Source organism: Zingiber officinale, chromosome 1A (genome assembly GCF_018446385.1).
Source record: "Zingiber officinale cultivar Zhangliang chromosome 1A, Zo_v1.1, whole genome shotgun sequence".
NCBI lineage: Eukaryota > Viridiplantae > Streptophyta > Magnoliopsida > Zingiberales > Zingiberaceae > Zingiber > Zingiber officinale.
In genome coordinates this window covers 174,056,838-174,070,244 of record NC_055987.1, presented here as the reverse complement: position 1 = coordinate 174,070,244, position 13,407 = coordinate 174,056,838, and the positions used below count along the sequence as shown (strand labels likewise).

Here is a 13,407-nt window from a genome sequence, read left to right as displayed (position 1 = left end):
GGACGAATCCAGGATTCGTCCCAAAACTGAAAATAATTTTAAATAAATAAAATCAAACACCTAAGGCCTAAATATGGACCTAGAGACATCGGAATTTGATGAAACAAGTTTCTATGCGTCCGTATCTTTGAGTTGATCGTAAATACGTCATCATCCATAATTTTTAATTAATATTTTAAGCGATTTGAATTTTTAACACCCAATTAGGTCAATTTGGGATTAAAAAATTCCAAAAATATATCTATTTGGTAAAAAATATTTTTATTGATAGATTTACGATCAGGATAATGATACGATCACATAGAAACTTGTTTCATCAAATTCCGATGTCTCTAGGTATATATTTTTTAAAACATATATAGGTTGATACTAACAAAAAAGGTGTTTGTAGTGAATAATTGTAAATTAGTGTCCGAAAACTTAAATATGGACATAGATACATCGGAATTTGATGAAACAAGTTTCTATGCGTCCGTATCATTGATCTGATCGTAAATACATCATTTTCCATAATTTTTAATTAATATTTTCAGCGATTTGAATTTTTAACACCCAATTAGGTCATTTTGGGATTAAAAAATTCCAAAAATATATATATTTGGTAAAAAATATTTTTATTGATAGATTTACGATCAGGATAATGATACGAACACATAGAAACTTGTTTCATCAAATTCCGATGTCTCTAGGTCCGTATTTAAGGCGTCCAAGTTTGTTTTTTTATTTTTTAATAAATAAAATTTTGGGACGAATCTCTGGATTCGTCCCAAAATTTGGGACGAATCCAGAGATTCGTCCCAAACTTTGGGACAAATTCCTGGATTCGTCCCGAATTTTGGGACGAATCCAGGATTCGTCCCAAAACTGAAAATAATTTTAAATAAATAAAATCAAACACCTAAGGCCTAAATATGAACCTAGAGACATCGGAATTTGATGAAACAAGTTTCTATGCATCCATATTATTGAGCTGATCATAAATACATCATCATCCATACTTTTTAATTAATATTTTAAGCGATTTGAATTTTTAACACCCAATTAGGTCAATTTGGGATTAAAAAATTCCAAAAATATATCTATTTGGTAAAAAATATTTTTATTGATAGATTTACGATCAGGATAATGATACGATCACATAGAAACTTGTTTCATCAAATTCCGATGTCTCTAGGTATATATTTTTTAAAACATATATAGGTTGATACTAACAAAAAAGGTGTTTGTAGTGAATAATTGTAAATTAGTGTCCGAAAACTTAAATATGGACTTAGAGACATCGGAATTTGATGAAACAAGTTTCTATGCGTCCGTATCATTGAGTTGATCGTAAATACATCATCTTCCATAATTTTTAATTAATATTTTCAGCGATTTGAATTTTTAACACCCAATTAGGTCAATTTGGGATTAAAAAATTCCAAAAATATATATATTTGGTAAAAAATATTTTTATTGATAGATTTACGATCAGGATAATGATACGAACACATAGAAACTTGTTTCATCAAATTCCGATGTCTCTAGGTCCGTATTTAAGGCGTCCAAGTTTGTTTTTTTATTTTTTAATAAATAAAATTTTGGGACGAATCTCTGGATTCGTCCCAAAATTTGGGACGAATCCAGGATTCGTCCCAAAACTGAAAATAATTTTAAATAAATAAAATCAAACACCTAAGGCCTAAATATGGACCTAGAGACATCGGAATTTGATGAAACAAGTTTCTATGCGTCCGTATCGTTGAGCTGATCGTAAATACGTTTTCATCCATAATTTTTAATTAATATTTTAAGCGATTTGAATTTTTAACTCCCAATTAGGTCAATTTGGGATTAAAAAATTCCTAAAATATATCTATTTGGTAAAAAATATTTTTATTGATAGATTTACGATCAGGATAATGATACGAGCACATAGAAACTTGTTTCATCAAATTCCGATCTCTCTAGGTCCGTATTTATTCATTTTGATTTTGTTCCTCTTTTATTTAAAAAAAATTAAATTCTGGGACAAATTTCTGAATTCGTCCCAGATTTTGGGATGAATCCAGTATTTGTCCCAAAATTTGGGACGAATCCATGGATTCGTCCCAATTTTAGGGACGAAATTGGGAACAAAAAAGGTTTGTTCCTAAAAACCCTAGATCTAATCTTCTACCCGATTCTTTTTCCCCTCCCTCATTTCTTTCCTCTCTCTCCCCCGTTCCCCTTTCCAGCTGCGATTTCCAGGATTTCGGCCGCATCTCCGACCGGTGACGGCGTGATCTCCGACGATCGGCGGTGGAAGGTTTTCGTTTGGTAAGCCCTCTGCCCTCTGCTCTCTGATCTCTCTCTGTCGGCGTCGCGGGGCTGCTTGCCGGCGTGGGTTGCCTGCGTGCAGGCGCTGCCTGGCCGCCGCCAGGCGCTGCGTGGCCGCCTCCGGGCGCTGCGTGGCCGCCGCCAGGCGCTGCCTGGCCGCCGCTGCCAAGCCCTGCCTAGCCTCCGGCAGGTCCTGCATGGCCTCTGGCAGGGCCTTCCTTGCCTACGGCTGGCTCCGTCTGGCTGCCGGCAGTCCTTGTCTGACCGCCGGCAGGCCGCTTCCTGGCCGGCGTGTGGCTGCCCGCTGGCTTGCGATGGCTGGACGACGTATGGCTGCCGCCATGCACGCACCTTCTTGAATTTAAGTTAATTTTCAAAATTTATTGTCTTAATTGATAATGTTGTTTGTGCATGTCTCATTTTAGCGTGATCTCAGTGTAGTTGAAGGCAGCTGTATTTGTCGACCTCTTTTCGGTATTCTTAAGTTCATTATTATGCATTTAATAATTTGTATATAAAGTTAGCTTTAAATAATTAATTATATTATAGTTGATTAATTGTGTTCCTTCTTTTTGATTAGCTGTTGTTTTTGTTTTGTCTTCAATGATAAGATTTATCTATAGTAACTTTTAATAATGTTTAACTGAATAGTTGAATTCAGGTAAAATGCAGAATGAGCGAAGTTGGATGTATAACAAAAATTTGCCTAATCGTCAGGGGTTAACTCCTGAGTTTATCACTAGACTGAGGCAATTTTTAAATTTTGCATCTACTCAATTTTTAACTCCTGAGTTTATCACTGGACTAATCTATATGATTATTAGTTGTGCACCAGTAACAAAATTAAAGCATAACTAGGCAATATGAATGGAGTCTCTAATACTCTGACTTTATTTTTGTCCTGATTTTATAATGTTGTTTGTGCAGGTCTCAATTTGGTGTGATCTCACTGTAGTTGAAGACAGCTGTATTTGTTCACTTCTTTTCGGTATTCCTAAGTTCATTAATATGCATTTACTGATCTATATATACAGTTAGCTTTAAATAATTATGTTATAGTTGTTTAATTATATAAAGTTAACTTTAAATAATTATGTTAAAGTTAGCTTTAAATAGTTGTTTAATTGTGTTCCTTCTTTTTGATAAGCTGCTCTTTCTTGTTTTGTCTTCAATGATAATGATGCATAAAAGTTCTGAATTTGATCTATGTACAATCTCAAAACTATATAGATACATAAAAGTTCTATATTTCATCTAGAATTACATCACACTATTCTAAAATTCTTTACTAGATAACGATGCATCCTCCTACTTTAAAATTTTGCAAAGAGTTGTTAAAAATGTGCTAAAGTTATTCATATGAAATTGTCAACTAGTTAACACAATGAAAGGAACAATTATTTTAAACATCCTTTAGTTTACATTAAATACCAACCAAAGATAAAACTATAAATTCAACAAATTAAAATGAAAAATAAAGTTAACTAAGTGAGAAATTTGAACCCTAATACCATACTTCACAAGATCTCTCTCTTTCTCTCTATATGATGTGCCAATTATATTAGGTTGTATCATAGTTACGATACATGTACTTAGTTTCAAAATAATTCTTATAATTTTATTTACCGTTGCTATGACATGGATGATTCATATCGTTGGTAAATATGACTTTTATTAGAATTAGGGCTTTTATTAGAATGTTTAAGGAATTTCACATTTATGTTTTGTTTTTAATTATTCTTTTTACATGGCTATATCGTATAATATTTACAATCTTTCTTGTTACACATAATCTAGTTTATTTGTTTGTTGTTATGTAGGCAAAGGAGATTTTATGGGGATCAAAGATTTTGTGGCACACGAATATGACTTGGGTTGATGTGTTGGGGATCAAAGTTATGTATTCTTAGTGTTGTTAGATGGATGATGGACTTGGGTTGTTGAACTTGTAAACTTTATTGAACAAGATGGATCTTGTATGTAAACTTTGTTGAAATCTTTATATTTCTTGAATTATGAGTTGATGTTAAATTAGGATGTGTTGAATGTTAAATTAGGATGTGTTGATGTTAAATTAGGATGTGTTGAATGCATATTATTTTTATGTATTTGGATTGTATTGCAGAAATAAATTGAAGCTGGAAAAAAATATTTGATATAGGGACGAATTTGGCAACGAAAATGAGTTGTCCCAATTCTATCGTAATTTGGGACAAAATTATTTTCGTCCTAGAATTCGTCCCAGATTTTGGGACGAATTTTGGGACGAAAATTTATCATATGATTATAAAAAAATTTGGCAAGTTTTTGTTGCCAAATTCGTTGCCAATTTTGCAACAAATTTATTTTTCGTTGCAAACTTAGGAACAAAAATGGCAACAAAAAATCTGCGACGAATTCTGGGACAAATTTTGTGGATTCGTCCCAGATTCTGGGACGAATTCTGGGACGAATCACAAACTTCGTCCCAAAATTCGTCCCAAATTTCGTCCCAGATTTTGGGACGAATTTTGGGACGAAAATTTATCTTATAATTGTCAAAGAATTTGGCAAGTTTTTGTTGTCAAATTCATTGCCAATTTTGCAACAAATTTATTATTCGTTGCAAACTTAGGAACAAAAATGGCAACAAAAGAAATTTTGTCACCGAATTTGTCCCCAAATTCGTTCCAATATTAGGGACAAACTTGACAACAAAATATAATTTGTCACCGAATTCGTCCCCAAATTTGTTGCAAAAATAGAAACAAATTTGGTGAAAAATTTATGTGAATTCGTCCCCAAATTCGTTCCTAAGTTTGCAACAAAAATAGTTTTCATTGCTAATTTGTATACTTTTTTGCAACGAATTTGGGGACGAAAATTTTATTCGTCGCCAAATTCGTCCCTAAATTCGTTCCCAAATTTGCAATAATCCATAATTCGTTCCAAAAGTTGGCATCAACCATTTTGGGACGAAAAAATTTTCGTCCCAATTTTTGTCCCTAAAATTTTTGCAACGAATTTTTTTTTAAAATTCGTCCCCAATTTTGTCCCAAAATGTCTTATTTTTTGTAGTGAACCTTTATATTTTGATTTTCTTAAATATATTTAAATTTATAAAAATATATTATTAAATCTATATCAGTAATGATGTATCATTTGTGATGTATATATACGTACGTGTCTTACATGCAAACTGCAGATGGAATGGATTCTAGTTGAGTTGTTCCAGATAAATAAAACCACAATTGCATGAGTCTTAAGAGACTTCATATCAGAAATCTGAAAATCGAGGACGAATTCCACAAGAAATTTGAAATCACAAATACTATAGAAGTCGAATATGTTTCATTTATTAGCTTTCTGAATACAATATGTTTCATTATCTTCCGTTACTGATCAATTCACTCAAAATCACAAATTACTATAGAAGTCGAGATATGGATTGACCAAAATTTGAAATTAAATTCTACTGCTCTTACCTTGAAGTTTCAGATTTTTCTTATACATTAAATGCCCTTCTCAGTCCACATTGCTGAGGATGATGACAAAACGAAGCTGCTTAGATGCTTCTCTTTCTCTTTCTCATAAAGGGTTGAGCCATTTGTTCAAGAGAACTCTGCTTAAAGAACTGGCAATGTTAGTTAAAAGTGGACAACCACAATTACCAAAAAGAAGCTAACCATCAAGAAAGAGTCTGAACCCCTTGCTATTAAAAACGTTAATAATAATCACATGAGACATATATAAACCTGATTATACTTTTTCCTTACAAACAGTATACAGAATAAGCTCTCTCAAGTACAAATTTGTGGCCTCAATAGCTTTATTTTTCTAGCCATGTACACCCGACCCAATTTGTAGTCCCTAAAATCCGTCACCGACTAATTATGTCAATGCAGTATTAAAAAAAAAAAAAAAAAAAAAGAAGGCTAGCATGATGATATTAGTTAAGGCAGCTGATGAGAATTATAAGAAATTAGCGAAGGCCGGGGAGCAAATGCAGCTACATATATACTTGAAATTTCTGTTCAAATAAGATGCAGAACATTTCCTCTTAAGTAGCACCTCTAGCATGCTCGACTCTCTCACGGGCTAAGGGTAGGTGGCTGATGTATTATTTACGGTCCTTCAGTCAAAAACATCATGATTTTCTCCCGATCCCTGCAAACCTTCTTGCAACCCCGAAAATGACAGCCTTGGTCAACAAACCATGGTCAAGGCTACAGGCGACGGCAACCGCACCACCAACTATAAGATACCTGGGTATGTTACTAGCCCAGCTCTTTGGTTTCTCTGCTTCAACAGTATCAGCTGATGAACCAGTACTGCTCTCAAGTGAACTCAATCGCACAGCATCAAAATTGGTGTTGATATGTGACATCAAAGCAAAATGTGACAATGGTTCGCCGGACCTCCTGGCAGCTTGGTATGCTCGAAGGCCAGGTTCTATCTTCTTGACACAGCCCCACATTCCCTGACGGACACCTAGCTTTGCAATCTCCCATGGAATGCCCATGTCTTCATGGTGAAATAGAAGAATCTCACAAGCAGTCATCTGACCATCCCTTTTTGATTCAGCTGAATGAAGCATAATATCAAAACATTTGAGTAGGTTGGAGTGGTTTATAAACTTAAGAAGCCATTGTTTTCCTATATATTGAAGAAAAAACTAGCATGTACAGGAGTGTGAACCTGCACGAATGCACCAGCTCGAATAATACACGTCAACACGTCTTGGTTTGTTGCGCCTAGGTACAGTTGAGCATGGCACTCCCTGAAAGAATTTAGTCAATGGTTAGTAAGCCAAATATTTATGCACAGCCTTACAGAAGTTCATATTCCAAAATAAAAGGATGTACCACACTAGATCTCAAGCAGCATAAAATAACAGAAATACTGAGATATTTCATGATATTTATGTAGTTTGTTTATTTTTCCTTTGCGACGACACACAGGGTCACATTGTCAAGTTCAAAAGGGTTTGATCACCACCACTAGTAAGCCGCAACAGGAGCTATGGAGAAACAAACAAACAATAGAGAACAGCAGTAAAGAGGAGATATCTCGTTCTTGCCAGGGAGGAATCAGAGAGCAAGTTCTTCAACTGCTATTTCCACTATCGGCTTGAGCTTGATGCCTCACATCCTGGCTCCTGATGGAAGCTAAAATAATGACGAAGAATAAGTTGGGTCAAGGGAAGAAGAGTAAGAAGGAATGTTTTGAATGAGTAATATTAACACTGAGCTGGATAGAATAAGGCGGCCCTATAAAAGTGAGTTGTTCAAGGTAGAATTTGTCACTATCATTTTCTTGGTATCTAACTCTTATAATCCAACTAATTTTGGAGGTTACCGACCCGTCATAGTTTGTAGGATTGTGATCCTACGCATGATTGATTTAGGGTTAGAATCAAATCGTAAAATCATATGATCCTATCAAAAATCCTTAAAATTTGATTTAGTATTTGATAGGATGATAAATTGATCAATAAAAACTAAATCAAATTGATACTTTATTAAAAATCTCTATAGAATAAATTAAATCAAATCAATAATAATATTATTAATGATATTAATGACAATAATAGGTTGATAATATATATAGTAAATAAATATAATTTATTTATAATTTTTAAATTTTAAAATAAATTTATATATATTTTAATGAGATAATTCGACTAGGATTTCAAGGAGTCTATTTAAATTAACTTATTTTAGAAGTTGATTGAATTAATTAATTAAAATTTTAATTAAAAGCCTAAAGTTTTTAATTCTCTGTGCCTAATTCTTGATCCTATTCTTTTTTAATTTTGTTGATCATTGTGGTGATGCTCCGTTGCTCTCTCACTCGCGCCACTACCCCCCTCGCCCATGCTTGCGCATCCCTGTCGCTATCACTGCCAGCTATCAGTCGAACAGTCGCTGTCAAGCCGTCAGAGATTGTTGTCGCGAGAAACTAGTAATGCACAAGTTTGCGCGTCCCCTTCACCAACCGCTGGCGTCACCTTCTTCATTATCGTTGGCCACCGACAAAGATGATTGTTCCTGGTTCCACCTAGGAGGACGTTATCCGTCGAAGGAGAATCGTTTGCAACGTAAGATCGTGCCAATCTTACCGATCTTGTGCGATTCCATTCCGATTCCACTACAAAACCCGATCCCCAATTGATCCAGATCAATTTCCTACTTCCTGATCATACGATCCTACGATTCGGATCGCGATTTTACAAACAAAGAGTCCAACCTCACAAAAAATTTTCACTGATTACAAGGGTAAATTAGAAAACGCAAATGGATCCTGGTGGATGACGGTCCAACGTCACAAGTAATTCAAACTCCTCAAGTGTAATGTGCTTAGGGTGAGATTCGAACCCTCATTACCTGGGGACCTCGTCCCACCACATACTCATCATAGCCCCATCAAAATTATCACTATCAAGATTAATAGTCAAAATAAAGCAACACAACAACTAGCACCATCAAAATATTGATCACTGAATTCATTACAGATTTAGTTATACTCAGTGACCAGGAGAGTTTTTTCTTCTCATATTATATTTTTCCAATATTGTAAATGGCGATAAATGAGAGCTGTGAGGTTAGTGACCGCCTACCGCCTTGGCCGCCTAGGCGATTGAATATTTTGTATGCAATATTATAAATAATTATTATTCTTTATAATATTTACTTTTAATAAAATATATTAATTAAAAATTAAAATTTTAAACTAAATATTTAATATATATATATATATATATATAATTAATGGGATAATTTTATTAGGCTTTAACTAAGTGTATTTTAATTATCTCAATAATAGTTAAAAGCTCATTAAAATTATTAACCTAAAGTTATTCACGTGATGCGTGATGCGTCGTTGAGCCCAAACGACGTGTCGTCGCCGGGCTCGCACAACTCGCTCGGATGCTTCATAGGGCTCGGGCGACGCATCCAGGCCCATCGCGGGACTTGGGCAACGCGTCTGGACTCATCACCAAGCTTAGGCGACGCGTTCGGATGCATCACGGTGGCGAAATGGTGGCGGCGGCATGGCAGAAAGAGGTGAGTTATCACCTAAAATATCGCCTCATGCAAAGGCGGTGCAGTTGGTTTCTACTATAGCAACCATCATAATATACAGAAAAATGTGGAGAAGGAGAATCCATGTTTTGCTGTTAATATTTGTTCACGTAGTGTCATACTACATAATTTATGCTGATGAAAGTAGGTCTCCATACCTTTGTTATGCAATAGTAAGTCTGTCCTGACTCCCATATGCGTCGACCAATAATATACTCCCTGTCACTGCAGAAGAAAGGAAACTGCACAAGAAGAAAAACAATAAGCAAAGCTGCACCAGCAGTGAACCACACTTTTGATTCCTAAAAGGTCGTCGATAAATAATACCTTTCGAACCCATTGAACTACCATTGTCCCTGTAGTCATGCACTCCTTCAATGTGGTATATTGGAGGAGCATATCATCCCAGCCATTCTTGATCCGAAAGTCATCATCCCAAAAGAACTCCCTCAATGTTTCTGGTGCTGTATCCTCATATATAGTGCTGCTACGATACTGTGGAGGACCAGTCTGGAAAAATTGCAACAAATTGTCATAATTCATTCAACATTGTTAGATAGGAATATAATCTGAAATCACAAAACCATAGCTCATAAATGCACCAGTGAGAACCTAATTTCAAGTCTCTATTAAAAGCAGATTGTGAAGCAAATTTTGACGATCTATGGAATTCGAACTAAGGGGCATAATCCAAATCCTAAGAGAAAAGATCATTGATAAAGCATTGGTTCAAAATCCTAAATCAGAAATGAGGCACCTTCCATCCATATGAAAATGGTAAAGATGGCAAAGCATTCAAGCGTCACAATTGAAAATATTCACTTTTTTTTCGTTACCTTGGGTTCTCTTTTCCAAGCTTGATATGTCATGTTAGGCAAGGACTTATCCATCATCTTCTGCCACACCTGCCCCCCGTCTGTCTCCTCCACCAACCGGAACAGGTGCTCCAAATCCTCGTCGGTCACCACCGGTTCCTGGCTCCCATAAATCCTGGGTTTTTTTTTAAATAAACACTTATTTTGATGCACAGCAAGAGAAACAAAGCATAATTTAATAGCAAAAATACAAAAACAAAACAAAAGGCCAAGCTGTTTACAGCTTTTCATCCGCCCTCGTATCGACCGCCTCAGCCGCCAACATGTTGGGGCCAGATGACCGCGCGTAATCAGCCACCGGCAAACGCCGTGATTCACTGTTGGCGCCTAGGAGCCCGGTGACCCAGCCGGGCCGCCACGCCCATCCAAGCAGCACCCCGGTGATGACGGCAACGCAGATTGGGACGACGAAGAATGAGAAGGTGGCGGCGACATCGGCTGCCAAGGGCTTCCATAAGATCTCCAGAAAAACGTCGAGAATCAGGACCATCGGAAGGGGAAACCCTGGAACACAACGAGGAAAAGGGTGGAGGGTGGAGGCCTGGAACGCAACGAGGAAAAGGGTGGAGGGTGGAGGCCTCCTGTGGACGAGGGAGGTGGCGTGAGAAGAAGGAGAGGATATTGAAGTGGTGGGAGGGGGAGATCGGAAAATGTGGCGGAGGAAGAGATAGGGGATAAGGCGGAGGGCAGAGATGGAGAGGGCGGAGATTGCTATTGGGGATGAGGATTTGATTTTGGCGTCGGTGTGGGGACAGGATACGCCACCCACTTTTCTGGTTTTTTTTTCCTATCCGTTATAAACAATCAAATGACACACTCACAACCAAAATATATATACATAGGAGAGTAATGTAAATTTAAAGGTTGGCTGGATAACATCATTCATCCAACTCGATCCATTTAAATTATTTTAGGAGTTTGTTGGATAAGATTATTAGTGATTTTATGATAAAATTAGATAGGGTTGAATTTTTAAAATAAAAACTTAGAGTGAGCTAGATACAGGTATGAAACCAAAATTGAAAAGACAATTACACCCAAAAGACTTCTCAAAATGTATTTGGATGTGCCTAAGGTCTTTGATGAATTTTAAATGAAATTTACTTGTGGCCTTATAGTCATATAATATCTCGAATTTAAATTTTTTAACATAGTAGAGTCCATGGAGTCCCAAAAATACATTGATGTTATTATTGAATAAATATGATAAGTCTCGAGAACACGTTGGTGTTATTGTGAATATGATAGATATAAGTTCAATAGTGAATTTGTATCTAATTCACTCAAAGTTTTATAGATTTTAAAAACTCACAACGGTCTTCTTAGGATGTAAAATCAAGGCTAGAAAGCATGATTACACTTAGGGACGGATGTAGGAAACTTAAAAGACTCTTCAAATTTCATTATTTTCAACTTGGACTAAATTTGGTAAGTCTAACTTTTTTAGTGAGTTTTGGTCAAAACTCTCGGGTGATTATACAATATTAAGAATTTACAATTTTTAACATGGTCATGAATAAGGAACTTTCAGGAACGTATATTAGTATTGTTGTTAAGTAAATATGATAGACCTAAGTCCAACAGTAATTTTGTATCAAATTTATTTAAAGTTATATAAATTTTAGAAACTCACAACGATATAAATACATTGTCCCTACTTTGGATTAAATTTGATAAGTCTAAGTCAATTGACAACTTTTAAACAGAAGTCATTGATAGCCATACAATGTTTAGAATTTGAAAATTTTTAACAGAGTTAAAGTCAAGAGAGTCTCACAAATACATTGGTGTTATTATTGAATGAATATGATATATCTAAATTCAACAATAAGTTTATACCAAATTTACTTAAAGTTGTATAAATTTCAAAAAGTCACAGTAACTTATCTAAGATGTTAATCAAGGTTGGAGAACATGGTTACACTAAAAAATATTATAAGAATGCATTGGTCATACTTTGAATTGATTTGAATGTGCACTGTTAATAAGTTTTGGTCAAACCTTAGACTTATTTGGGTCATACTTTGAATTGATTGCACAATAAGTTTTGGTCAAACCTTAGACTTATTTGGATATACAAGATCCACACTCTATATAGCATGTTGTGAGTTTTTTGAGGAAAAAAAATCAATATGATGTAATTTGATCCCAAATAATTGATGGACTTACACTTGTTATATTTGCTCAGCACAATACCTATGTATTCCTAGGACTCTTATGACTCTACCATGTTTAAATTTTTTCAATATGAATCCTATACAGCCATCCATGATTTGGCCATAACTCACTAATAAACTTAGGCTTGTCAAATTCAATTCAATTCAAGAGTAATGTATTCTTAAAAATCTTCTAGGTGGAATTATGTATTCCAATCTTAATTCCACACCTTATTGAGCTTATTATGAGTTTTTTTTTTTTTAAAAAAAAGTTTTTCCGAAGGAAGCAAATAATGTTTCAAAACCCTATAAAATGTACCCTATTTTTTAAGAATTTTAAATGTGTTTTAGGTTAGAAAAGTGTGTATACACCGAAGAGGTATTTTAGAAAATAAGAGATAAATATAAAAGTTGGTGTGTAATTCAAGTATTAATGAAAGTAAGCGTCCGATTTAATAAAATATCATAAATATAATAATGGTTGACTATTTCCTAAAACATTCAACACTTATCTCCTTTCCTATCTCTTCTTCACAAATTTTTATTTGTTTCAAGTTCTTTGAGGTGATTTGATAATTTACAAATTTTGTTAATTGGAAAGATAATTTTTCTAGCCATATATCTTTTATTTATTAATTTTTAGTAATTATTTAAATTTTTTTAATACTATTTACCCTTTGTCGTTTTTTTGCAAGAATAAAAATGATGCCTCTAATTATCAGAATTAAGGGTGTCATTTAAAAAAAGAGCTATTATATTTCTCATAGCAAAAATATTATTTTCCTAGCACTATTGTAGTAGTTATTATAACATTTTAAAATAAATCAGTTCAACTTAATTAACAATATTATAGATTTATACATAAATTATTTTTATATAAAAAATTATTTATCAACTTATTTAAATTTAATTAAAATTATTTCTATATAATCAAATTCAATGTAAAATGGTTGTTCTACTGTTTGTCCACTACAATAATATAGGAAATATAAAATGATTGTAAGTCATAAAATT

At 34.5% G+C, this 13,407-nt stretch overlaps 1 protein-coding gene across 1 annotated transcript; it reads right to left on the bottom strand.

The window, feature by feature from the left end:
* Nucleotides 1-5,965: 5,965 nt before the first annotated feature.
* Nucleotides 5,966-11,024, bottom strand: LOC122038451 (stAR-related lipid transfer protein 7, mitochondrial-like). Its single transcript, XM_042598207.1, has 6 exons — nucleotides 10,459-11,024; nucleotides 10,199-10,352; nucleotides 9,690-9,872; nucleotides 9,521-9,604; nucleotides 6,976-7,057; nucleotides 5,966-6,861 (listed from the first exon to the last, which is right to left on the bottom strand). Exons 1-6 carry the CDS (start codon nucleotides 10,725-10,727, stop codon nucleotides 6,425-6,427), a joined length of 1,209 nt encoding a protein of 402 aa, XP_042454141.1. The 5' UTR covers nucleotides 10,728-11,024; the 3' UTR covers nucleotides 5,966-6,424.
* Nucleotides 11,025-13,407: the final 2,383 nt, after the last annotated feature.